The sequence below is a fragment of the Psammomys obesus genome, unplaced genomic scaffold (genome assembly GCF_907164565.1).
Source record: "Psammomys obesus unplaced genomic scaffold, mPsaObe1.curated_primary_1811, whole genome shotgun sequence".
In the NCBI taxonomy this organism is placed as follows: Eukaryota; Metazoa; Chordata; class Mammalia; order Rodentia; family Muridae; genus Psammomys; species Psammomys obesus.
The window spans coordinates 1,473,970-1,501,279 of NW_026596134.1; the positions used below are offsets into that span (position 1 = coordinate 1,473,970).

At 45.5% G+C, this 27,310-nt stretch overlaps 1 protein-coding gene and 1 non-coding gene across 3 annotated transcripts; both read right to left on the reverse strand.

Annotated features, from left to right (window-relative positions):
* Positions 1–19,914: 19,914 nt before the first annotated feature.
* Eif5 (eukaryotic translation initiation factor 5) lies at positions 19,915–26,228 on the reverse strand. Of its 2 annotated transcripts, XM_055592879.1 has the most exons (13): positions 26,140–26,228; positions 25,831–26,024; positions 25,221–25,424; positions 24,700–24,979; positions 24,505–24,586; positions 24,097–24,269; positions 23,729–23,840; positions 22,703–22,845; positions 22,260–22,418; positions 21,764–21,925; positions 21,325–21,489; positions 20,927–21,061; positions 19,915–20,314 (listed from the first exon to the last, which is right to left on the reverse strand). In XM_055592879.1, exons 4-13 carry the CDS (start codon positions 24,769–24,771, stop codon positions 20,225–20,227), a joined length of 1,293 nt encoding a protein of 430 aa, XP_055448854.1. In that variant the 5' UTR covers positions 24,772–24,979; positions 25,221–25,424; positions 25,831–26,024; positions 26,140–26,228; the 3' UTR covers positions 19,915–20,224. The 2 variants fall into 2 exon arrangements, with proteins under 2 accessions (XP_055448854.1, XP_055448853.1); XM_055592878.1 differs by lacking the exon at positions 25,221–25,424.
* On the reverse strand, positions 23,216–23,341 carry LOC129666250 (small nucleolar RNA SNORA28). The gene has a single exon (XR_008718537.1). It is a non-coding gene; the product is annotated as a small nucleolar RNA SNORA28 (small nucleolar RNA).
* Positions 26,229–27,310: the final 1,082 nt, after the last annotated feature.

The following is a 27,310-nucleotide window of genomic DNA, read 5'->3' on the forward strand; positions in this document are numbered from 1 at the left end:
GGTCTGGAGCGGCAGAGGGTTGTGAGCCACCATGTGGGTGCTGGAATCAAGCCCAGGTCCTCTGCAGGAGCACTAAGTGTGCTTACCCATTGAGCCACCACACCAGATCGAGTATGCAATATACCCTGGCTGTCTGGAACTCACAGAGATCCTCCTGTTTCCTGCCTCCCAAGTGCTGGAAACAAAAACGTGAGCCATCACACCTGGCTTCACCTGGTTTCTTGATGACCACGTGAAGGCAATTCAGTAGGGAAGAATGCAGTGCTGAGATAATCAAGACAGCAGCAAAAGAATGAGGTTGAGCCAGGTGGTGCTTTCCCACACTTCTGAGAGACAGAGGTAGGTACATCTGAGTTTGAAGCCAGCCTGGTCTACAGAGCGAGTTTCAGGACAGCCGGGGCTACACAGAAAAACACTGTCTTCAAAACAAACAAACAAATAATGTTGAACCCCCATTTCATCCATATACAAAAATTAACATAAAATCCCTGGTCATGATGATGCTTGCCTTTAATCTCAGCACTCAAGAGGCAAAGGCAAGGGGGTCTTTTGAATTCAAGGCCAGTCTGGTCTACAGAGCGAGTCCCAGGACAGCCAGGGCTACACAGAGAAACCCTATCTCCAAAAACCAGGTTAATAGGAATTAGAAGGGAAGAAAGTTAAGCAGTAAAGGCTTTACTTTTTTTTTTTTCTATGTGTGACTACCTGCATGCATGTGTCCCCAGTACATGTGGAGGTCAGAGACAACCTGGACCTGAGTGAGTCGGCAGGTTCCACCGTGGTGGAAAGCAGGTGTTTCAGACAGCTCGCTGGCCCTGGAGCCTCTGATTCTCCTGGCTCTGCCTCCCCTTTGATCATAGAAGTGCTTGGGTTATAGAGCTGTAACTGCGTCCTGGTTCTGGCAACATGAACTTGGGTCTTCATGCCCGTAAAGCCAGTTGCTTTCCGAACTGAGATATCTCCCCAGCCTGAGAAAAGGCTTCCTAAATCTTGAGGACATATTAGGTGGCCCCAACACAATGAGTGTAATGTCAACAACACAACAAGCCCAGAAACTGAACTTTCTGTTTCTGGCAGTGGTGGCTTTCCTGGCAGCTGACACATAACCGCAGGGTAACTGGGCCCTGGGTCTTTGAGTAGCTTCTGGTCTCAAAATAGGTTCTTTCTAGCTTTGGCTATCAGGAAACTCACTCTGTAGACCAGGCTGGCCTTGAACTCACAGAAACCCGACTGTATCTGCCTCCCTGAGTGCTGGGATTGCAGGCTTGTGCTACCACGCCAGTTGATACCTCCTGCTTTCAAAGGGGGTTCTGAGAAATGCCATTGTATTCACAATGAGAAGGAAAGGTAAGACATTCTACAGCCTTTCCTGGGAGACATAAAGAAAAAAGCTATTCACGCCAGGTAGAGAGGACACCTACAGAAACAACCAAGAACTTCACCCAGGCGCAGCCAGGTGAGCCAATTAGTTTATTGGTGTTTCTTGCAGGAGCACGGGTGGCTCAGGCGACTACACCACCAGCCTGTGTTTCCCTCAACTGTTCATTTCTTTATGTAGCCGCCTCCCACAGTGGCTATTGGAATCCTAGGGAGGGGAAAGAGATCATGAGCCCCCGGAGCCACGACCCTCCCCAGCCCCACCATAAAGGGGTGTTAGTAGGCCTGACCTAGGAGGGTGGCATGCACACTGCTCTGCTTCAGGCCAGCAATGGTCAAGGCCAACCAGGAGGACACAGCTGTACCACAGACATCCCTTCAATTTAGACAGCGTTGGTGATAGAGTGACTGCCAGCTCAGTGGGTTAGGAAGCACTAGATTTGTATAGCACCACTTGGAGTGTGTTCTTTCCAGGAAGGCTGTCCTGAAAGGCTAGAATGGAGTAGAAGGAAGAAAAGGGGAAAGCCCAATAACATAGACCTCTCTTCCCACCTTTCTGCCTCTCTCCTTCCCCTTTCTGGCCACTGTGATGCGAGCTGCTGCTCTCTACCACCACAACGGGGTGAAACCTCTGCGAGCCAAAATGACCCTTTCCTTAAGCAGTACTCCTCTGGTACTTCGTCCCAGTAGGAAAGGTTATCAGTCCAAGCACAACGTGGAGACACAATGTAGCCACTCCAAAGCAGAGAGGAGAACAAACTAGAGTGAGCACACTAGCCTCTCATCAACCAGCACCCTCTTACCCTCCAACAAAAGCAGACGTGTGAGACGCTGGAGAGAGCTGGGTGGCTAGTACTTGCTGCTCTTGCAGAGGAGCAGGACTGGATTCCCAGCACCCACATGTGGGCACCAGACAGTCACAGAGTGCACATATATGCACATGTAGGCAAAACATTCACATATATAAAATAAATCTAAAGAATTTTTTAAAAATATGCCAGGCATGATGGTGCAGCCTTTGACAGCACTCAGGAGGCAAAGGCAGTTGGACCTCTGTGTATTCAAGGTGAGCTCGGCCTCGGGTGGGTGTCTGAGAGTGCCTCCAGGAAGAACTGACTGAGGGGAAAAGCCCGTCCGCAGAGCATCTTCCAGCTGTAAAGGGGTCCAGTCAGAGAGTGCTTGAATAAGAACTGTCTGCGCCAGGAATGATGGCTCCTGCCTTTAAACCTGGGACTTGAGAAAAAGAGTGAGCCTAAGGTCAGCCTAAGGTCTACCTAGTAAGTTCTAGGCCAGCCAGACGTACATAGAGCGACCCTGTAGAGAGTTAGATGATAGATAGATGATAGATAGATAGATAGATAGATAGATAGATAGATAGATAGATAGATAATCTGATAGATAGATAGATAATTCTTGTAGGACACCAAGAAACAGTGCCCGAGCACAAATACAGCGCGGTGTTCCACTGTGTTCCCAGCCGGTTTTGTCTAACCGCTCTGCAGTTAGGCATTGGGGCCATCGTGACTAATGCTGCGGAAATATTAACAGACAAGTTGCTACTTGGAGGTGTACTTCCTTCTCTCCTGGGTGTACTCCTGAGGAGCGGAATTGCTCACTCCTTTGGTATACCTCTGTTTCAGCTCTTAAAGACCCAGAGCCCACTTTGCAAAGCCGCAGCACAGTCTTCCTTTCCCACCAGCAGTGTATGTGGAAGGCGGTCCCGACTGCCTGCTGTCTGCCTGGCCTCCTTTACCCTTGTCTGCACAGACAAATCACCACATACTGGGTAACACAACTCAACAGGGTTTCCCTCTCCCAGGGCGCCAGCACAATCTAAGGCAAGCTCTGTGAGTGTGTGTGTGTGTGTGTGTGTGTGTGTGTGTGTGTGTGTGTGTGTACTCAGTATGCTGCCTGGCATGCTGGTGCACACTTGCAATCCTAGCAGTTGGGAGGCAAAGAGGCAAGAAGGCACAGGTCTGAGGTCAGCCAGGGCTACGTGGGAAGAACCTGTCAAAACTGAAACGAACAAGCATCGCACGTGTCTCTTTCTCAAGAGGACACAGGTAATTGCACCTGAAAAGCAGCCAGATGATTCCAGGCAAAGTTTTGGCCTCAAGCTCCCTACACCTTTTGCCATATAAGGTAATGCACAGGTTGAGATTTGACTGGGCTTTCACACTAGTGGTGTGAAACGGGATCATATCGTGGCTTTGATTGGAGCGTTCCTGTGGCCTAACAACGCCGGCAGCTTCTCATATGCTCATCTGCAGCCTGTATTCTTTGGAGAAATGTGTGTGTGCAGATGCTTTGTCCAGCTTTAGAGTCACTTGTTTCTTCATTGTTGATCTGAAAGTTCCTTATGTAGCAGTGAGATCAGGGAAGATGATGAAACTGAAGGGCCAGCACAGGACTCCTCCTTTAGATGACAATACAGCAGAATCTGTCCGGTGTAACTGTTTGGAATCATTGGAACACTTGCAGTTTCTAGACCAAGGCTCATGCCTTCTCAGTTCCTCTTATGCACTGTGATAGGACACTATGGACCTGGGAACTGTGTGAGTGTGGGTAAACTCAGCTGTGGGTACACATGTGTAGGACAGAAATTGATGTCCAGTGTCTTCCTATATGCAATATAGCATATTGCTCTTTATCTTTTTTTTTTTTTTATCTTTACAAATCAAATGCCTTTATTTTTGCTCCTTCTGTCGCATGTGAAAGATGGCAGTGACCTTGGCAAAAGGCTTAGAGTCTTTGTCCCATTGAGAAGCCAGAATTTTTCCCAAAGTGAAAGGGAGGGTGTCTAGCCCAGTGCTGTAACCTAAAGAACGTCAGGGTCAGCAGTGGGCAAAGTGGCTAGCTGCCTGAGCCCAGGCTGGGGCTTACCCTTGTTTGCCTGAGTAAAGAGACATCAGTCCTAGGGGGCTCTTTATCTTTTTTTGAGGCAGGATCATTCACTGAATCAGGAGCTCAACACTTTGGTTAGACTGGCTGGCCAGTGTGCCCCCATGACCCCCAGAACTGGAGTTACACCCTTATGCCACCAGGCCTGGCTTTTATGTGGATTGTGTGGGTTCAAACTTAGGTCCTCAGGATTGCCCAGCAAGCGCGTTCCCCACTGAGCCATCTAGACAGCCCACGGGTAATAAATACAAGGGACAGCAATGTACTGTCTCATGGGGCCAGTCCACCACTGTGGGTTAGCATCTGGTCAGGGCTGTCTTGCCTGAGGAAGAGGGGAATGACGGGCAGAGAAGAAAACAAGAGATTATCGCTGCTTTGTTTTAAAACTAATTGAGAAAAGAGATTGTATGAAAAATAATGGCTGAAAACTTCTTAAAAATTTGATGAAATACCAAAACAAACAAACAAACAAACAAAAAAGGTAGCGTCCATTGAGACCAAGATGGCCAGGAAATTTTCCATCTTCCTCAAGAATGCCCTGACAAAAGTGACAAAAAAGAGCTGCTTGCTGCTCATTTCCACTGCTATAATTCTTTCCTCTAACCAGGAGCCACCCAGGATCAACCAGGCCACACCCTACAGCTACCCAGTGCCCACAGGAGATAACAGGAACCTGCCTGATGTTCCCAGCCACACCCAGGACCTTCAGGGCCCAAGCCTGGAGTGTCTGCAAAACCTGTAAATACTCCCACTGATGGAACGGGTCCCTTTCCCTGTGGCCCCCAATAAAAACGTGAAAACCAGTCCTTCCCTAAAAGGAGATTAATTCTATCTCATGGGAGGCTGTGGGAAGAGAATGGAGAACTTATGGGCACGAGCGACATAAGTTTGAGTCTACCCTGGACTATGTAAAGAGACTGTCTCACATACACACTCACATTCACACACACACACACACACACACACACACACACACACACACACACACAAAGTGGGAAGGGATAAGAAATTCCCAGATAAACAAAAGCCAAGAGTGCTCATTATTACTAGACGTGCTCCCCCAAAACATACTAAATCCTAGGCACGGTGCCTCATGCCTAGTTCTTCCCAGAACCTGAGACAGGGGGATGAGTTTGAGACTAGCCTGTACTATCAGGAAGCCTGAACCACAGAAGGTGACCCCATCTTCAAAATAAATAAATAAATAAATAAATAAACAAACAAACAAAACTCCAAAGAACAAATAAAAAGAAAAAAAAAGAGCAAAATAAGAAGAGAGTGAGTATTCAACCCTAAATAGGAAGTCATTATGTTATGTAAACTAAATCAGATTCAAAAGGACAATTACTGCATGTTTTCTCTCGTATGCAGAAATCACATTTAAAATTGTGTGCATGTGCTTGTTTACACTGTGTGTGTGTGTGTGTGTGTGTGTGTGTGGGTAACCAAACTAGAAAGGGGCTATGAGAGGGGAGGGAGACTCCTTAAGGGAAGTGGGAATAGAGAGCTTGATGGAGCCAAGGGTAGAAAGCAGAAGTGGAGAAGGACTGGGGGAAGGAAGAGGTCACTGTGGTGGGGGCCTGGGGAGATGGCTCACTGGGTAAGAGCACTGCTTCCCAGCACCCGCACGGAGGCTCCCAGCTGTAGATAACTCCATAGCTTCAGCTCCGGGGATGTAGCTCCTGCCTCCAATGGCAGTAAGCACACATATGGAACGCGTACTTACATACAGGTAAAATATTCAGAAACTCAAAATTAATGATACATTAAAACCAAAAACCAAACAGGTCACGGGAACTGAGGAGAGCAGAGGAGAGGGTTACAAAAAAAAAACAAAGTAAGCCGAGTGAGCGGGTGTGGTGAAGCAGGCCTGGGACCCCAGCATGCTGGGAGGCAGAGGCCAACCTGATTCACAAAGCCAGTCCAGGACAGCAAAAGCCACACAGGGAAACCCTGTCCTGGAACAAACAAACAGAAGAAACAAAGTATAATGAGGAATCTAGTGAAACAGAGGGTTAACTGTCCACAGCCAAAAGAAACATGCAGATCACTACCCAGGGAAGACAGCACACACACCTTCACAAGGGCACACAAACCTTCTCTAGGACAGGCCGTATGGGGAGGCGCATCAAGTCCTGAGGTACTTCATAAGATATGCAAAGGGTCTCCTCACCCACAACAGGATGAAGTTAGAACTCATGAACAAGCTAGCTGTAATCCCAGCACTAAGAAGATTTAGGCAGAATTCAGAGGATCCAGAATTCTAGGCCACCCTGGTATAAGAACTCCTCTCCAAAGGAGTAAAAAAGTACTATGAATAATTGTTCATTACATTTTTTATTTATGGTTCATTATGCATTACATGCATATCCTCTAGTATATACCAAATATGTTACAAAGGAAAAAATAACAAATTTAAATATAAGACAATTAGAGAAAGCTCTAAGAAATGAGCAGGAGTAAAGATGGGGCAGAAATTGAGGGAATGGTTAACCAATGACTGGTCTAACTTGCGACCCATGCCACCCCTGACACTGTTACTGATAATCTGCTATACTTGTAAACAGGAGCCTAGCATAACTGTTATCAGAGAGGCTTCACCCAGCAACTAATGGAAACATGCAGAGACCACAGCCAAACATTAGGCGAAGCTTGGGGAATCCTGTGGAAGAGGGAGAGAAAGGTTTGCAGGAGCCAGAGGGGTCAAGAAGATAACAAGAAAACCTACAGAATCAACGAACCTGGACCCATAGAGGCTCACAGAGACTGAACCACCAGCCAGAGAGCATGCATGAGACTGACCTAGGTCCTCTGTACATACGCAACAGTTGTGTCGCTTGGTCTTCATGTGAGACTCCTATCAGCAGGAGCAGGGCTGTCTCTGGCTCTGTTGCCTGCCTTTGGACCCCTTTCCCCTAACTGGGCCGCCTTGTCTAGCCTCAGTAGAAGGTGACCCCAGTCCTACTGCAACCTGGTATTACAAGGCTGGCTGGCATCTTCTTTCTGAGGAGGGAGCGAGAGGCGAGTAAGGAGGGGAGAGGTAGGGACCAGAGGGGGGAGGGAAGCTGTGATTGGGATGTGAATTAAATAATTTAATATAATAGTAGTAATAATAATAAAAAGCTCTAAGAGACAGGGAAAAGGCAAGATGAAAGGTGACGTGAGTCCAGGCACATCTATCAGCACTGAATGCTTTCATATATGAAGACCTTGGGGCCAGGTCCTCAGTGTTCTAAGTGAAAATGAGCTGCACCTTGGGATTCTAGACCCAGCTAACTTATCAATAAAATGAAGAGCAGAACAAAGGCATTTTCAAACCTAACCACTGTGGAAGATTAGACCATTGCCCAAGAATAGTTATTCTCTTTCCTCGGTTTACAAGAAGTGTGCTTCCTTGCCCCAGCAGGATTGGGCTTAGCCACATGACTTATTTTGAACAACAAAATGTAAAAGATGTAACTCAGACAGAGGCTTGAACTATGCCCCACATGGGGTTGGGTTTGACTTTTATCTCCAGAAGCATGCCTCATGCCGAAATAGAATGTAGATGGCAGAGTAGGGCTGGTCCCGAACAAAAGGCCAGGATCAAGTCCAGCCAAGTCCTGAGATAAGAGCTAAACCAAGGAGGAACTGCAGATTTGTAGAAAGAAAGCAATGGTATTTTATCACTGAAGCTTAGGGTGGTTTTCTGTGCCACAAAAGCAAAGTAATGGCCTGGCGAGGTGGCCCATGCCTTTAATTACACACACATACACACATATACAGATGTAAGAAAGGAAGGTAAACTGGGTATGGTGGCGCACGCCTTTAATCCCAGCCCTGGGAGGCAGAGGCAGGCGGATCTCTGTGAGTTCAAGGCCAGCCTGGTCTACAAAGTGAGTCCAGGACAGCCAGGGCTATACAGAAAAACCCTGTCTTGAAAAACAAAAAAAAAAAAACAACAAAAAACAAAAAAAAAAAAAAAAAAAAAAAAAAAAAAAAAAAAAAAAAAAAAAAAGTAAAATAATGAAAAAAAGAATTTGAAACAGGACAATATTGGAACTCAGATAAGAAAGATGTGTTGACACATGCCTGTAAACCCAACACTGTGTGGGTTGGAGGATAAAGTAGTTCAAGGCCACTCTGGGCCATATACTGAGTTTAATACTAGCCTGGTTTTCAAGAGGTGCTGTCTCAAAAAAAAAAAAAAAAAAAGAAATGTGTTGTATACCTCTGTAAAAAAATAAACAACAACAAGTGAAGAGCTGGAGCTAGAAAGATGGCTCCATGGGTAAAGCGCCTCCCTGCAAGCTTTAGGACCCAAATTCAAGTTGCAAACACCTATGTAAAAAGCCTGCTGTCAGCTGGGCATAGTGGACCTTTAGTCCCAGCACTCAGGGAGGCAGAGGCAGGTAGATCGCTGTGAGACCAGCCTGGTATACAAATGAAGTATATAAAGGTAGCCAAGGCTACACAGAGAAACTGTCTTGAAAAAAAAAAACAAAATCAAAAATCATTCAAACAAACAAAAAAGCCTGCTGTGGCCACTTGTATCTGTAACCCAGCTCCAGGTTCATTAAGAGAACATGTCTCAAAAAAAACAAATCAAGTGGGCAGTGATCATGGAAGACACCAATATTATTAATCTCTGGCTAGAGTGCATGTGCACACATGGGCAGACACACATGTATAAACATACACACACACAGAGAAACATACAAGTACATATACTACATACACACAGACACACATGTACATACACCACACAGGGAGAAACACGAGTACACACATACTGAAAGATCCCCGGAGGGTATCTTCCGTCAGAGAGACCCCCTCCCAAAGAACGAGTCCATTCGGATGCAAACAGCAAGAGGCTTTTATTTTGATTCACGAGTACTCGGGGCAGCAAGGTCACTCGGGAGGACCCTGCGCGCCTCTTTGGGGAAAAACTGGGGTTTTTATAGGGTTTTAAAGCAGAAGCACTGGTACAGAAGCGAGAGGGCATGGTTACAGGGGGCTGATTGGTACGTTTACACGAGACAATTTGCGTCAAAGTTTGGCAGGGGCACCAAGATTCCAGGAACTGGGTGGTCAAGGGGGGTAGGATGACCCCTTGACGTGGCCCGCCACCTGTTATTTTGTTTTTCCCTATCTTAGCTGAAACAGTCTCACAGATATCTATGAGAGTGATTAACACAAACTGTTTTTAGTATGACTGGGGCAGCCTGACCACAGATATCCCAAGTGGGTGACACAGCTAGGTTTCTCAGTAATTTTCCAGTTTCTCATCTGGCCTTCAGAGTTTTATAAAACAGTGGTGTCTCACAAAATGGCATTAGCTATGTTTAACTTAGGGTGAGGCTGGGGTCTTTCAATACCACACAGACACACACACACACACAAATAAAAACAGTGCTGACAGATCTTCACCTTTTGACTCAATCCATAAAACTCAGAAAGCTTTATTGTAATTGTAAATGGATTAGAACTACTTCAGTCTTGACCATGTAAAAGGAACCATAAAGATGATGCAAGCAGGGAGCCGGAAAACTGAGTTAGAGGAAGAGGCACACTCCTCTGCCCTCCAGGCAGACAAGGGTGTTGTTATGGACAGAAGGTAAGTAATGGAACTGCAAACACTATGTTTAAGCTTGTGAATGTAACCAACAGATGGGCTGAGAATAATAACCATGCTGGGACGAAAATATGGGGTTTGGAGTTAGTTCCTCATATCGCCCTGTAAGGCATCAGTGAACAATGTTCCCAATCGGCAGCGGCATGTATCAGCTTCCTATACCACACAGCACAGGGACATAGTACTTGAAGAAGTTCAAGTCAGCATACCACTCCATAGTCCAGGTCTTCTGTGATCTTAATGAAGCTGGATTATTATTTTCAAGACAGGGTTTCTCAGTGTAGCCCTGGCCATCCGGAACTTACTCTGTAAACCAGGCTGACCTCAAACTCAGAGATCTTCTCGCTTCTCAAGTGCTTGGATCAAAGGCCTGCATTACCACTGCCCAGCAAGCTGGAAATTTCGTATGTCCTAGTGGCACTCTTGCCATGATGACCTCTTAGGGAATCAGGGTCACACCTTCCTCATGTGTTCATTGCTCTTGCCAATTTAAACAAGCTGAAGAATGGCACATGCAATTATATGCATTATGTCATAATTGATTGTAATATATGCCCATGGCACTTACTGACTGTGCCTCTAACCATCACTGTAGAGTGCCTTATTTACAAAAAATAACTCACTGCTGTCTAACTTACTGGTGGCGGCACACACCTTTACTCCCAGCATTCCAGAGGCAGAGGCAGGTGGATCTCTGAGTTTGAGGCCAGCCTTCTCTACATAGTGAGTTCCAGGACAGCCAGGGCTACACAGAGAAACCTTGTCTTGAAAACAAACAAACAAACAAACAAACAAAATATCACTTCCCTTTCTAGCCACACACTGGTGGATAGGACAGGTTTTCTTAATAAGAACTTCAGGACCAGGGGCTGGAGAGATGGCTCAGTGGTTAAGAGCCTGCCTGCTCTTCCAGAGGACCCAGATTAATTCCCAATACCCACATGGCAGCTCACAACTATCTATAACTTCAGTTCTAGGGATTCTAATACCTTTGTACCAATACACAGACAATAAAATTAAATAAATCCTTTAAAAAATAAAATAAAAAGCACTTCAGGACCTTTCCCCACACATCCTCAGCTGTGCTTTCTGGTGCGAGGAGCTGGGCTCTGCTGTCTGCACTGCTTTTCAGCACTTCTTTTGCTCCTGACACAGTTCGAAAGTCTTCCTGTGCACACTGAGTGGAAGGATTGGATCCTCCTTTCAAGTGCCGAATCTGCTGCCTCCAAATACCCACGAGGCCCAGGAAGCAGCGCTGTACTACTTCCTGCACCACTTCCTCCTAGTGGTGCAAGGTGCCAGGTACAACGATCTACCTTTTACTTCAGCCGGCCTGGGAAGGTCAGCTCCGTAAGAACATGGAGGCTCATGATGAGTCCTCTTACTCATCAGGAAAGAGAGTCTTATGTTCGCCCTCTCACCTGCTCATCAGCCCCGACCAACAGACACCTTCATGCAGTGGAGCAGTACGCTGTCTTATAGGTGGGTCAGGTACCTCAGATTTGCACAGCTCTGCAGGAGACAAGGAGTACATACTGCTGCCTTCTCCCAAAGAACTATGGGCGAACCCCGCGGCAGGGCCACTGCTCACTGCTCACCTCAGGGACTGACGTCAGTAGGCCACCTGCCACTGTTTCATTGGATCACTTCTGGACCCAGCTGCCTTCCTGAAGTCGCTAGAAGTAGGGCCTGCAAGCATGGACTCCTACAGTGCTCTCAGGAGAAGGGATGTAAGGAAGCAGGATGGGGTCAAGGACAGATAGATGCAAAGCTGTGAGGGAGAAGGGCTATACTAGTCAGGGTCCTCTAGAGAAACAGCTTATAGGAACATATAAGAACATATATATGTATATACATATATGTACATGTACCATATGGGTCTTATTAGAATGGCTCACAGGCTGTGGTCCAGCAAGTCCAACAATGCCTGTCTACCAACAGAAAGTCCAATGCAGTAGTTGTCCGGTCCACAAGGTTGGCTGTCTCAGCTGGTCTTCAGTATACCCTGGAATCCTAAAGGAGTCAGATCTAATGCCACTGAAGGAATGCCTGTGAGAGCAAGCAGGCAAAGAGAACAAGCTTTCCTTCTTCCATGTCCTTCAGATAGGCTGCCAGTAGACAGCATGGCTCAGCTTTGAGGGAGATCTTTCCACCTCAAAGGTTTTGGATGGCCAGGCAGGCACTGTGGCACATACCTGTGATCCCAGCACTCTGGAGGCAGAGGCAGGTGGATCTCCTGAGTTCAAGTCTAGCCTGGTCTAGAAATAGAGTCCAGGACAACTTAGGCTACACAGAGAAAGATTTTGGATTGAAGCTTTATCTTCCTGCCTTGAAAGATCTGGATAAAAAGTGGGTACACTTCAAATGATAAAACAAAACAAAAACACACCTCACAGGTATATATGGCCAATTTGATTTTCCTTAATTTCAGATGTAATCAAGTTGACAACCAAGAATAGCCACCACAAGGGCCAAAGACTAGAGTTGATCCGAGCTTGAGACAAGGAGTGCCTGGAGTATTTTACAGTGATAAAATACTCATGGCCGTGCCCTACCCCCACCAGTGTGTCAGTCCTTGCTGACTCCACATTCTGCTGATTCTCTGTAGGGGAGCACAGCTTGGAGTTGAAGAGGCCAGCGCCTGGAAGTGCAGGCAGTGATGACCGGTGGGCGGTGGTGGCTGACTACAGAGAGCACCAGCAGTGAGAAAGCGCCTTAGAAGGTAATCCCAGGGGACCTTCAGGTGACCGTTTCCCCGTTATACTCTCTCACATCTAAGCTGTGCTGGTTCCCGGCCTTTTGGTTTGTTTTGTCAACTCCAAGTATCTGGAAGAAGAGGAAGCCAGGGCTAAGAAATTGCTTCTATCAAACTGGTCCGTGGGCAAGTATGTAGGGCATTTCTTTGAATCATAATTTATTTGGGAAGGCTCAGCTCACTAAGGATAGCAAGATCCCTGGGCAGGTGGTCTTGGGAAGTATAAGCAAACTGAAGAAGCCATGGGGAGCAAGCCAGTAAAGGGCATTTCTCCATGGCCTCTGTTTCAGTTCCTGCCTCTAGGTTCCCACCTTGAATTCTCTTCACAATGAACTGCAACTGGAACACATAAAGTGAGATAAATCCTTTTCTCTCTGAGTTGCTTTTGGTTATGGTGTTTGTTCTGTTCTGGGTATTTTTGTTTTTAATAATATTTTTATTTTATGCAATTAGCATTTTGACTGCACGTATGTCTGTGTGATAGTGTTAGATTCCCTGAAACAGGAATTACAGTTGTGAGCTGCCATGTGGGTACTGGGAATTGATCCCGGAGCCTCTGGAAGAGCAGCCAGGGTTCTTCACCGCTGAAGCATCTCTCCAGCCCATTTTGTTTTGCTTTTAGATTTCAGTTCTTAACTAAAAATGTGGCATTGACAGTTACTGCTGTGAGGGACTAGCTGGATGAGGGTGCTTTATTTCATGTCTTTTGATCGTGTTGTTCACCCATGGATGGCAGCTGGTGTCCTAGTTCCTTTTCTACTGCTGTGATAAAATACAATGACCAAAGGCTGGAGATGGGTCAGTGGTTAAGAAGGCTTGCTGTTCTTCCAGAGGACCGGAGTTCAGTTCCCAGAAGCCACAGCAAGTGGTTCACAGCTAAGTGCCACTCAGTGTCTGATACCTGCTCTCTGCAGGAACCTGCACATACTAACATGGACACATGCATACACATAATTTTAAATATTTTTTTTTCCCAATACAGAATCTCTGTGTAGTGCTGCTTTCCTTGAACTATGCAGACTAGGCTACCCTTCCGTCTCACAGAGATCCATCAACCTGGGGTTAAAGGTATGCCTGGCTCATACACAGGTTTCTCTGTGTAGCCATGACTGTTCTGCAACTTGCTCTGTAGACTAGGCTGGCCTTGAACAGAGATCTGCCTGCCTCTGCCTCCTGAGAGCTGGTATTAAAGATGTGTGCCACCACTGCCCCGCTACGAAATTATTAAAAAATATTTTTTATTTATGTGTGTGTGTCTGTGGATGGGTTTGTGCACTTAAGAACAGTGCCCATGGAGGCCAGAGAAGGACATCAAATCCCCTGGAACTAGATTTCCCTGGGAAACTAGAACTGAGTCACGGTCTTCTGCAAGACTAGCCCTTTTTTTTTTTTTTAAGATAGGGCCCCCCTCTCTACATAACCATGGCTGTCCTAGAACTCACCTACGTAGATCAGACTAAACTGCTCTCAGATTCACAAAGATCCACCTGCCTCTACCTTCACGTGCCACCATGCCTAAAAGATTTGTGTTTTTCCTGCATTTATGTGTGTACACCATACGAATGAGGTCAGAAAGGGTGTTGGGTTTCCCTGAGAGGGGTTATGAATGCTTGTGTGCTATCATGTAGATGCTGGGAATAGAACCCGGTTCTCTGTTAGAGCAGTCAGCCCTTATTTGACCTGACACACTAAAGAACTCATCAGCCCAAGCTGTTCAGCAAGAGGATTAGGGTTAGGACAGACCTCAGGCACTATAGGAACATTGAAGGAGTCTGGTAATTGAAATCCTGCCTCCTGGCATTGGCAGATGCAGGTCTTTTTCCATAGTTCCATTTCTCAGAGACTGTCCTTGGCGTCTCTGCTGGCGGGGTGCTCCGAGCCTGAAAAGTAGATAGCAAGCTCCCCGAAACCCTGGGAACCAGACAGCAAACTTTGTGTAACCTTGAGTGAATTCCTGCATGCCATGCCAAGTGGCACAGATGTGTTGCTACCATGAAAAAGAAATTGTTTGTACCCTTTGCTTTGTTCAGTGTTGTTTGCACGTTCAGTAAACTGAGATTTGATCAGGAATCTGTCCTGTCTTCATTCTTCGCGTCTCTGTCCCCCAATTTCCACTCCCTCTTTCAGGTGGACCCTGTTCAACTAGCCCGCGGGACGGGTCAGTTGGTGCCCTAACAAGGGACCTTGAAAAACGAGGGGCAAAGTGAGAAACACTGCTTTTTGGAGCTCCGGATGCCTAAGTAAAAAAAGGGCTTTGAGACGACCGCCCATCGCACGGAGGAAGACAAGGTAGGCAGGCAGTGCAATCATGGAGCAGAGCAGTACCAGGAGTTATTTATGAGGACTTTAAAGTCAATGCTAAATAAACTCGAGGAATTGGGAGAAACGCCCTTATCCCCTTTAGTTTGTAAATGAAGTTTGTCCCTGGTTCCCAATTGAAGGTACGTTCTGTGAACCCTAATTAGAGACATGCTGGATCCTCGGCATGAGAGTGATAAAATTAAAAATTTGATCTCACAAGCTAAAGAGTTGCTTGGAAAAATTAGAGCAGCCAAACACGCAGGAAAAAAAGTACTTCTAAGGTTATTTCAAATGTTCATAAAGGAGCTCAAACAGATTTGTGTAATTTGAGAGCAGATAGTGAGGATGAAACGGAGTCAGAGGAAGAAACTGCCAAGTCTCATAATTCAGACTGGCCTTCCGCGCCCTCTGTTCCTATGGCTTTCCCTGCCACATGTGCAGGAGATACGGACCACTGCAGGAAGATATTAATGTTCTCCGAGAGAAAGTCCAATTAGAAAGGGAACAAGTTCAGTTATTAAGGTAATTAGAGAAATTAAAAAAACAATAATAGTAATAACCACCACCATAATAAAATTGGATTGTTTGCACTGGTAAATTTTAAAGTCTGGTTTTAACTTTTAAAATTATAAATGTGCTTTACGATTTTACTCCTAAAGAGGATGCTGTGCTTTAATATTACAAATACAGGTTTTAAAAAATTTTTTTAAATATTTAAAAAGCAGGTACCACGGCTGTTTTTTTGTCTTTGTCTGCCGGATATCTGTTTTGGTTTCTGGTTTTCGGTTTGCTAGCAAGGTCTGGGAAAACTTGGGAGTTTCCAGTCTGGTCGAGGGAATATGGAGGACGCTCCATTTCCCAGGGAAGAGGTCCATAAAGGTTATACTCCTTTTGGGGCCAGGAGAGAGGGTTGCTGGGACCCTATTCTGTGTGATAAGAGGGCTGCTGGAGCCCACTCTCCATCTGGAAGCTGTGGAGTGTGCCATGGGGGCTCTGCTCCTTCTGATATCTATGTTCGTAGAGGGGACCCTTGAGGGGGTCCACTCCTGGAATTTGTGGGATTTGTGTCTGGTAGGAGCTAGTCAAGTCCTGGTATTTGAGTATTCTGGTTACTCCAAGGTGACAATATCAGATTTCTATGTTCCTTAGCTATGTCTCTATATGTGTGTTTATTTGTGGACTTGACAATATTTTAAAATCTGACAATATTAGTATTTTTAGACATGAGATAGTTTGACTCAACACCTCTGAATTTGGTCCTGGACCATCAGTTAAATTCTAATCAGGTATTTTAAAATAATAACCCAAGGACAGTCTTTGAGAAATGGAACTATGGCTAAGACCCGCATCTGCCAAGGCCAGGAGGCAGAATTCCAATTACCAGACTCCTTCAGAACATGCTGTTTAGGTTTCCTCTCAGGCCATGCACTTCTTAGCCTGCACCAGGGAATCTTGACTATCACACCTCAAGCTTCCTCCACCCACTTGTACTATAGGGGTCAGTTCAGTCAGGTTGAACTTGGCCTCAAAGCTCATCTAGCTGAACAAGAGTGAACCCCACTCTCACTGGGTGTACCCTGGTGTGGCTGTTTCAGCAGCCTGGCAAATCTCTCTGCAGAGCTGTCCAGAGGATCCTTGGAATTAGCACCAGGGTAGGGGGGTCAGGGCAGTACAGGGCCCAGGAGGCCCTCTGAACTGCTGTGCTGCAGGGTCCTGCTTCAGCTTTGGTCTGTAAGGTCTCCATGCCCATGTGGGACACAAGGCCCATTCCAAAGTGAGGTCCACAGGATACCACTCCTCCACAGAACTCATACAGGGCGACCCCCACATCTGAGCCTAGCCCATCTTGCAACTGTATGTAAAGAGGCTGTTTGATTTTCTCTTTTCTAGTGGGTGTGTAGTTTACTGTGTTGATTAGCTTTTACTTCACATTTTCAGGGCATGAGCCAGGTTTGGCGATCCAGACCTGCAATCTCAGCACCTGGAGGATGGTCAGAAAGATTTTAGTTTTAGTAAAGTTCAGTAGCAGTCCTTCCATAGTCAGGCTCACCCCAGTGATGTCTGTTGCCATGAAGCCTGTACTGCCATGTCACCACCACCTAGAGCGCAGTATACATCAGGTCACTCTTGCCAACTATGTAACAATGTGTCTACACATACAATCCTGAGTAATACCGTCTCCACAAACTGGGCAGGTTCCTAGCCCTCACAGTGGAGGTTCCCAAGGATAGTATCACATTTCTTGGAAAAGCATAAAGCATTTCCCTCCCAGACACTCCTGATGTCAGACACATGGCACATCCATGTTCAGTGAAGCAGGGAAACACAAACGAGAATTTTTTTTTTTTTGGTAGCCTGCTCTAGTCCTTGGTCATGTGACACTCCAGTAAGCTTCAAGGGTTACCACCCCCATCAGATACAGGAGATACATCGGTCACTGGGAATGGGAACAACACAGAAAACCACTGATACCTTACCAGCTGGTATTGGACAAACACTACACACCCCTTTAATACTGTGCACATTCTTGTCCAGGCCCAGGCAGCCTGGAAAATTGGTTTTTACAAGAACTACTATTCCTTGGGTCAAGAGTAAAGTCTAAGAGGGCTGGAGAAATGGACGGCTCAATGGTTAAAGAGTACTGGCTGTGCTTCCAGAGAACTCGGGACTTAACTTCTTGCACCCACACTGCAGCCAGCACCTGCCTGCAACTTCATTCCCAGGGATCTGACACCCTCATACCGACATGCAAAACAGCAATGAACATGAAAGGAGTTCCTCTGTTAATCCCAGCACTTAGGAGGCAGGCAGATCTCTCAATCTGAGACCAGCCTGATCTACAGGTCTAAGTCACTACCACAGTTGTGTGTAATGACATGCACAACCATGCAGAGTCTAAGTATGAGTAGGCATGGTGGCACACATGCCTGTTACAGCAACACTTGGGAGGTGAAAGCAAGGAGCTCAAGGCCAGTCTCAGTATCTCAGTACTCACACTTCTGGCCCTAACGAACCAAATGCACAAGAAAACAAAAGAGGAGATAGGACAGTCTAGAATCACGAATCAGAAATCCCAAGCAAATGTTACTTAAAAAAAAAAAAAATTCAATCTACAGAATATATTCTGTATCTTAAAAAAATCCAGTGACACAATGAAATCACCAACCTGCTTCCGTGCAGAGGGCTTTCTATGGAATACCCAATACTGAAATCCAAAGCATGAGCTGTAATAGTGGGCACTTTTCCGTACTTTTTACTCACAAGAAAATGAAAACAGCTTAACTTTTTAATATTAAAGCAGAGACAAAAATTTAATTTTAACATCGTTTTAATCAAGTAATGCAGCTGTTTTAAAACAGGAAACTTTTTAAGACACCTCAATAGAGCAATGAAGGATTACTCTTATCAGGTTAACCTCTATGAATAAAACTCAGATTCTGTGAATTTGAATCCCACTGGTTTGGCACCAGAACGAACAGTGGCTGAAGCCCAAGTCCCTTTCTCAGTGTGGAAGATCTGACTGTTTCCCTATAATAGCAACAGCTCTAAGACAAAATCTTGCCAGCCTGAGTCTGAATGTGCAGATACACTTGAGGATCTCAGAAAATGACAAATGGATGGGCCAGTCATGCAACAAAGAATCTGAAGCCCAAGTGACTTTTCAAGTACCACTTCTTTGGTGTGACACAGCACATTCCCTTGCTACCACTCCAGGTATATGACTCCTGGTCCATGCTCACCAGACTCTTGTATTAAGGTTTTAGTTTTTCCAAATGTTTAAATTTCAATGCAAAAAGTTTTCTTACATAAAGTCTTATAATCTGTGAGATGGAGGACACAAAGGATAAGATCCAAATGATGTATGAGCTAGTATACCACACAAAATTAACCACATGGGTTCTTAACTCCCAGAATGCACTTTTGTGAAAAGAAATATGTGCTGTTTTTAATATTGAAGAAAACTATTCAAATATAGTCAGGATCCCAGATGTAGCTTACACCAGCTAGTGGGTCAAGAATTCACTTATGTGTGTGTGAAGTCCCAGGCTGTGAATGGGCTGGTCAGGCCTTAGCTAACTGTACCCACCCAGACATCACCAGACTTCTCAGGTATCCAGCTATATTCAATGTGAAATAAAAAATATCCCAAGTCTTACACCAAAATACAGGCTCTGACTCAGAAGTATGATTTTAACTTTCTCTTTAAATAAGATAATTGGGGGAGGGATCAAGCTTGAAACACAGCAACACTTATTTTGGCAAGATAGCAACCAAAATCTGAAGTACAAGCTATTTTATCCAAATTAAAAGGCATTAAAGAATAAACCATAATATTGGGGGAGGGGAAACACAGCAAACACAAGATACAGTATGTCTAAACATCTTGAAATTATAATTTAAGGGTAAAAGCTGAGAAATTATGCTGTTTTAGCTAGAAATTAAGTGCACCTTTTTTCCTGTTTCTCCCAAATAGAATCAGAGCTTACGATATCACACCTCAAAGCTTTTCTCTCAGTACAAAGCAACCACTAAACACACACAAAATACTTATTTGTTAATAATTTCCCTGGCTCGTCCAACGTGCAATGCACATGACTCCAAAGACTACAATTTGGGGTGAGTGTACACAAACTGAAAAACCACAACTCCAAGTTTTAAAACTTGTTCTTAAAAACCATAGGATACGCAGGTCATTTTTACTTCTCATGAGGATATCACACTATCATTTAATCATCTTCTTTAGAATGACAAGAATTACCAGTTGCCAATCTGAACTAATTAGGACTAGAGATACAACTTTTAGAATACTTCATTTCTTAATGGCTGAGTAAGATCATTACAATTGTTTGCATTCTGCAAGCTTCAGCACCTAACAATCTACCAGGCTCAAGGATCTTAAGTTAAATGGTGTAACATCCTAAAAGTAGCCAATTACTTCAGTATAAGCCATTCAGAGCCCAAAATCTGAAGAATGACCAAAATCAAATCTTTATTTTTTATAACTGTATAAATGTGATCCAAATGTGTCCATCACTAGTTTTTCCAAAAGAAACATGCTATAAATAAGCAAACTACAACTGCTCACTGATAAGTATGGACTCCCTAGATGTCTCATTGGGCTTAATTATAGACCACTCACAGTAATAGCTTTTTAGTTATCGAGTGTAGCATGATGTTAAGCCATTTTAGCTCTTGCACATACATGTTTCACTTCTGGCTGATAATGGAGAAAATTTTGCAGCATTACACTGTTAAGCTAAGTTGCATCCATCCTTTTAAATGGCATCAATATCAATGTCATCATCCTTGTTGTCAGACTTCACAGTTTCAACTTTGGGGACACTGGCAGTCTTCGAATACACCACCTGACAAATCAAACACAGAAATTAAACAACCAACCCTAATTATATTATTTCCATTAAAATTCTTCTGTCTTTTACTTTTTGAGGAAATTACAGTATTTACATTACCCTTTCCTCCCTCCAAGCCTTCCCAGGATTTTCTTCAGACACATGACCTTATGCTAGCATTAAAGGCGTATGCTACCATTGCAGGCTCTATTTTGCCTATCTTAAATTATGCCTAAGGGCAAATGTATATCATTATAATTGTATTAATCTATTTTACAGGGCCGGGAAGAGTTGAGCATACTACGTAAGCAAGCATTTTTTTTCCAAACCTTGAGTCCTCTTCCAGCCGTGGAAAAAAGAAAAAACTGTCTCCTCTAACTGTTGGCCTCAAACTCAGAGACCCACCTCCCTCTGCCTCTCTGAGTGCTGGAATTACAGGTGTGCCACTGCACCTGGCCTGTAGTGCACATTTTTAATCCTAGTGCTCTGGAGGCAGAAGTGGGCAGATCTCTGAATTTCAGGCCAGCGAGGGCTTCACAAACAAACCCTGTCTGGGGGTGGGACTGGTCTAAGATCTTAATACCCACTGCTAACCAAGTACTCACTAACACATTTTCTGGTATTTACCTCAATATTTTCATCTTCATCTTCTTCCTCACCACCAGAAGATTCTTCCTCTGCTTCCTTCAACCATTTAATAAATGGTTCTGCTTTGACACGAATCTCTTTGGCAAGTTCTTTTGAGACATATTTCTTAGAGGCCTAAACAAGTCAAGAATTTTCTCAGTGAAGACTTGAAAATATAAATTATTTCTATAATGAATCATTTAAAGGGCCCATGTCATACCCTAATCTTCAGTAGACAGAAAATATACACGAGAAGTCTAAACAATCTCTGCTGCCTTAACTATAAAGGGATTCACAAACTGCATCAGTAAGTATAGAAATTCAACTTAATGAATGTAAATAGGATTAGCCATTTTGATGCTTCTGAAATTTCACAACACAACTTATGTGCTCCCTACCTTTTCTGACCAGCTGATGATGACCTCCTCTTCTAAAAGGTCTGCATCATACATCTCCTTCAAGATATGTGGAATCTTGGAGATCAGCTGAGTTTGATGCATGGCTACCACACACTCCAGACCATGAAGAAGGTACCGCTGAGCCTTTTTGTTGTTATGACAAAACTGCAAGTAGACAGCATTAACAAACATCTATCTGTTCTAAGATAATTTAGAACCTAAGCATATTCATTTTCTTAAGGTAGAACACATCTAACAGTGGCTCAAAAAGGTCAATGCACAGATACCCTTACCATCTGCAGGTGCTCCCAGAATTGGTAAAGTGAGCCAATTATCTATTTTCAGGATGATAATATAGCAGGGTGAAACAATTTAAAGCCACAGCACTAAGGTCTCAGTCTTAACTTATAAACTTAAAAAAAAAAAAAAAATCTCTTACCCTTAGGAAATGGCGCCTGTATTTCTTGATTTGCTCTCTTATCTTCTCATTAAAGAGAACTTCAGTCAAAACAAGAGGACCCATGGCTTTTACATCCAGTCTCTCTGCCTCAGCCACAATTTCTTTATCAGATGAATCAATAATGCCTTCTTCTTTCTTTTTCTGGAAAGAAAACAGGCATCTTTTGCTGTGCTTGAGAACAGTTCTTCACAATTTCTACCCAATTCATGACTTTCCAAAGACAGTTCAATACCCAATACTTTTCTTTAATAAGCAAAGAAGAAAAGAAAATACAAGCCTTGCATTAATTAGTCTAAGAATGGCAGAGTATGGTGGCACCAGAGACTCAGATTTCTGTGAGCTCGAGGCTAGCCTGGTCCACATGAGTCCAGGGCAGTCTGGGCTACAGAGAAGGCCCTGACTGAAAACAAAAACAAAAGACACCAAATAAATAAATTCAAAGATAGCACAGAACAAGTTAACTATGCAAATTTACCTTAACAAAATCAAACAGGATGTTGACACGCTCTTCTATAGTTCTTTCCAAATCATCACTGAGAGTCAGACCTTTTGCATGGTCACTGATTTCATCCATTCTACGCCTCTGAGCTTCCTCAGTTGTATCCTCCCCCCAATCATCATCCTCCTCTTCTTCCTGTTTATAGAAAAAGAAAATTGGTATTAGTCACATTGACAGGCTCAAGAACCTTCTTTACCCACAGACTATAATCAGCCAAGAGAACAGTATCATTCATACCAGAGTAAAAACAAAACAAAAAAAAGGAATATTAAGCAGGAAAAAGTTCTCAAAAATATATTTTTCAGTTCAACTCAAACAATCAATACTACAGTTAATAGCAGCATTAATAAATTTAAGATTTTTGCTTATTTTAACAGAACACCAGGCTTTTCACACAATTTTAAGTGTCCTAAACTTACCACAGCATGTGGAGGAGGACTAATTTCATTTGGTGGTGGAGGTGGTGGTGTCTCACTGCTGGATACGGAACCATTTTCCTTGTCCTTGCCCTTTCTATTTTTCTTTTCCTTTTCTTTCTTTCCTGTACCACTGTCACTATTCTCTATAGGAAAACAAGGGGGAAAATATCAACAGAATTAAACAAAATGCAACTGAGAATTCTGCACTCTTTAATCCTAGTACTCAGGAGGCAGAGGTAGTTGGATTTCTGAGTTTGAGGGCAGCCTGGTTTACAAAATGAGTTCTAGGACAGCCAGGGCTGTTACACAGAGAAAACCTGTCTTTAAAAACCAAGAGAATTCTGAAGGAATTCAGAGAGCAAATAAGTTTACTAACTACATTTTATAGGTTATGAAATTTGGCAAAGCAATACTATGACACACAGTATTGGGGATATTAAACTATTTCAAGGTTTATCCCACAGATTTAAACAAAAACCACATCCAAAAGCAGACTGACACAACAATTAAGAGTTTGTTTGAGCCTATATAACGGCTTGTCTCATGGGGAAGAGAACACCGGAATAGGTTAGACTTTCTTGCTATAGCAAGCTCAAATTGTGCCAGACAGTTTTGTTCATCTGCCACAGAGTGTTGCTTGCAACCCTTTAAAGCCACAGTAGCTTTACAGACAAGCCTTGGTTCTAGAACAGTAGATCCTTTGATGAGTTCACATCATAAAATATTTTATGAATTGGCAGGATATACTTTGGCTTTTTCACTTTCATTGTTATAAAAAACACAACATGTTTCAATATTGTCTTATACTTGGAAGGCCAGAGCAAGTGCGATGGTGGCTCATGCCATCCCAGACTTGGGAGGCAAAAGTCAGCCTGGTCTACAAAGTGAGTTCCAGGACAGCTAGAGCTGTCTCAAAAACACACACACCCCTACACTAAGTCCAATGACTAAATGCTCCTTATACTGTATTACCACAAACAAAATCATCTCCCACCCCACAACAGTCATTCTGTTAAAAAGACTTACCAGGTGGGTTTTTGAGAATGAATGTACAGAGTTTGTGATGTGTGTCAAGCATGCCTCGGTACCCACAGGCTTTACAAGAATTACCTATTGTTTGCTTCTTTGGATTGACATGCTGTCAAGAAAAGTAAAAAATATCATCTACAGTGAAAAGATTAAAATTGTATTTAAGTTTATGTAAAAGGGCCAGCAGACATCTAAAAAATTAGCTTAACACAAATTGTGTTCATGTTATTCTAATTTTAACAGAAGGCATTTTCTAACAAGTCTGCTGTGCCTTCCCAGAAACATGAAAAGTATTATCACAAAAGCACACACAGAGTGAGAAACAAATACAAACAAAACAACAAAAAAACCTTAAAGGCACTCACCAGATCTGTTTCAGGATTCTCACACTCAGGACAGAGAACAAATTTTTTAATGAATCCATCCAACATGTCTTGCAGCTTATTCGCCTCATGAGATCCATTGACAATGTAACGGTCATTCTTAACATCAAACTGGGTCTGTGCTCCCAGTTCACAACCAAAATATTTGGTGGGATCTGTAGAAAGACATTTCAGTACAGGTAACTAAAGCACTGGCCGCACAAGAACATTTGTTAAAAAACTCACCGTGTCTTAAAACTACGGGGCCACTGAGATACAGCCAGGGTGATATAATGACAGCCAATCAAGTAGGCGTGAAGCTCCACACTCGTTAATTAACGTAAGTAGCTCAAAGACTGCCAACACTATATCCATAATATACCTTTTCAGGCTTCTCCAAGCTTTACTTACACGTTGGAGGCCGATTAAGCGCCTTTGCAACGTCAACCATGTTGACTATAACTGTCTTGATTCCATTTCCTTTGCCCTCAACCTAAAGGAAATAAGAATTTCAATTTTGCACCGTCTTCCCTGTAAAATGCAATCTTTCAAAACCCATGAAGAGGGTATGGACCAACTTCCTATTAAAATGAGTATCAGCATTACCTTAGCAATCAAACGGGGCATCTTGTAGCGATAGAACTGGTCTGACACGCTGCGGTTGACGTTGACAGACATTTTGGCTTATTAGTGACTTTATCAATAAGATGAACAGATCTTTGATTGCAACTTTTTGGTATCTTCTGTCTGGAGAAGAAGGGATGACATAAACGACTGCAAGAGTTCTCGGTCTCTGACATGAAAAAATTTTCGCCACTGAGGCTGTAAGCTTCTTGCTTGTATGCTATGTTTCCCCAATACAGGTACCAATGGCTGCGCAACAGCTCTGAAAGAGAAAAAGAGAGAACACACAAACATCCCTACAGGTTTACTACCATTCCTATCTGGAACAGCTTCCTGTCCCAGAGCACCCCCATAATTAACACTCCCAGCCTAACAGGCCTGGGTCCGTGGGGGAGAACAGTTGACATTCCCATGTAACAAAGCACAGCTCGAGGAACCCAGGAGGCCACCATTTTGACAAGAGCTGTGACCGTGGCAGGGAGAAGACAACACAAAACACAAACCCTGCTCCCTCAGCTGCCGTGAGTTTGTCAGACCAAAGACCAGCGGCGAGTCATAGGCTGCCCCTGCCGAGCGACCGTGCTGTAACTGCCGAAAAGGGGATCCGGGCCCTCCTCTCCCTCAGCTTAAGCCTGTGAGCAAACAACTTCTCCAATCGCGCCTCCCCCGGCTGCCATCGTTGGAAAACGGGAAACGTCGAGCCGGACCTGCCAACCGCGAAGTTGCGGCTTCGGCGACTCGGGGTGGCTGCGGGGCGGCACGTCCAGGCCAGGAGCCATTGGCTCCGTCGGAGCACGAGGAACGCGGCCACGGCCGCGCCCGGCCTCCCCTCCGCTCGCTCCCTCGGCGCAAGGCCGACCTTCGCCCTCGTCCCCATGGCTACAGGACAGCGAGAGCCTGTCGCCCGGCCTCCTACTTCCGGCGCCCGGCGGGGCAGAGGTGCGGCCTCCCTGAGTCACAAACGCGCCCCGGGCCTGACTCAGGCCGCCCCGGCACGCGCGCGCGCGCGCGCTCCCGCACAGACCGGCCCCCCCAAACTGCGCCACACGCGCGGCAGGTCACGCGGCCTCGCCGCCATCTTGCCGCCGCCATGGCCCGCCGCCCGCGACTCACCGTTTTCGTCAAATAAAGACATAAACCCAACGCGGCTCGCCCGGGACTGGGAGGAAGAGGCGCTGGAAACCGGGTCCGGAGCGGCGGGGCGGGCGGCGAGCGGAGGGGCGGCTGGGCAGGTGCCGCCGCCGAGCAGCGGGAGGGGCTGTCCCAGCGACGTCCGCGTCCACACCAGCAGCGCCGAGCCTGGCGACCTGGCGGGGACACGGCTGTGAGCCGCGGGCGGCGCCTGCCCCCGCCGGCGGCCCGCGGGGTGGAGGGGCGGGAGCGCTGGGCAGGGGCACGGGCCACCGCCCCCCGCGGACTCACCTCTGGAATGTTCTCGCTCTGACTGAACAACGCCGCCGCCGCGCTCAAGCTACCCTCGGCCCCAGGTCCCGCCCCCTGCAGCGGGCGGCCACTGCTCATTGGTCGCAGGCCTACCGGAGTTCGCTCGTCATTGGCTTGCCCGCACGTCCATCGAGCCTTTCCCCTCCCTCCACTTCCTGGGGCTCCACTCGTGGTCTCGGCCCGCCTCCCGCCTGTCCCCGCTTCCTTCCCTTCCCTTCCCCCCTCTGTCCTTCCCAGAGGCCTCCGCGGTCTCGCGGTAGCGGGGTGCCGCTGTGAGTTTAGGTGTTGAGGCAATATGGCTCTTGGTTATTACCCCTGCCGGGTGGGGCCGGGTTGTGCCGCCGCGTAGCGTTGGCTTTGGGCCACACGGGACCTAACTGCTCGTCCTGACTCCGCCAGGCGCTCCCGAAAGTGCGGCTCCCCGTGCCTCTTCCCTACCACCCTTTCCACTACCTGGCCCGGATCTGTCATCCCATATGGTGCCTCTCCGTGAGCTCGGGAAGCAAGGCAGCTGACTACCCGAGACTCCGTGTTCTTGGCTCTGAGGTTTCCCACGAAGGAAACGCCACCTTTTGTGTGTAACTTGGGCCCCTGAAAGTGCGTCGTGGTGTGGTCTTGACCTCAGTGAGGTCCGGCTGGACCTCGGAGTTTGATCCTCTCCTCGGGGTTAAGCCGCCACGTAGGGCCAGTCTGTCCATCCCAGCCCAGTTTGCAAAGTTGATTCCTGGCTAATGAGCCAGGAATTCCTGCTGGCTCCGGGCAGGTTGACCCGCTGAGGCCACAGTGCTGTATCTGCTAACAACTTCTGTTCGGAAGAAGAGCCCGACTTTGTCTGTAGAAACTCTCCCATTGTTTAAAAAACTTGGTTGTTTTTGTTTTGTTTTTTGTTTTTGGGTAAAAGTTTCTATTGAGACTTGAAATCACACCAGAGTCCAACTAAAACAGTATAGAAATACCTGAGAGTGATGAAAGCTCTGTTCCAACTTCTTGAGGCTTCTGTGAGCCTGGCTTAGTCAGCAGTTGCGTGGTTTCCTGATGGGGAGAAACAGCAGTGTTAGGGACGAGGGCCTTCCTTTTGTTCTGGGCCAGTCGAATTTTAAGAAGGTTAAAAAACCTGAAAGATCAGTTTTGTTTTGCCCAAAACCAAGGT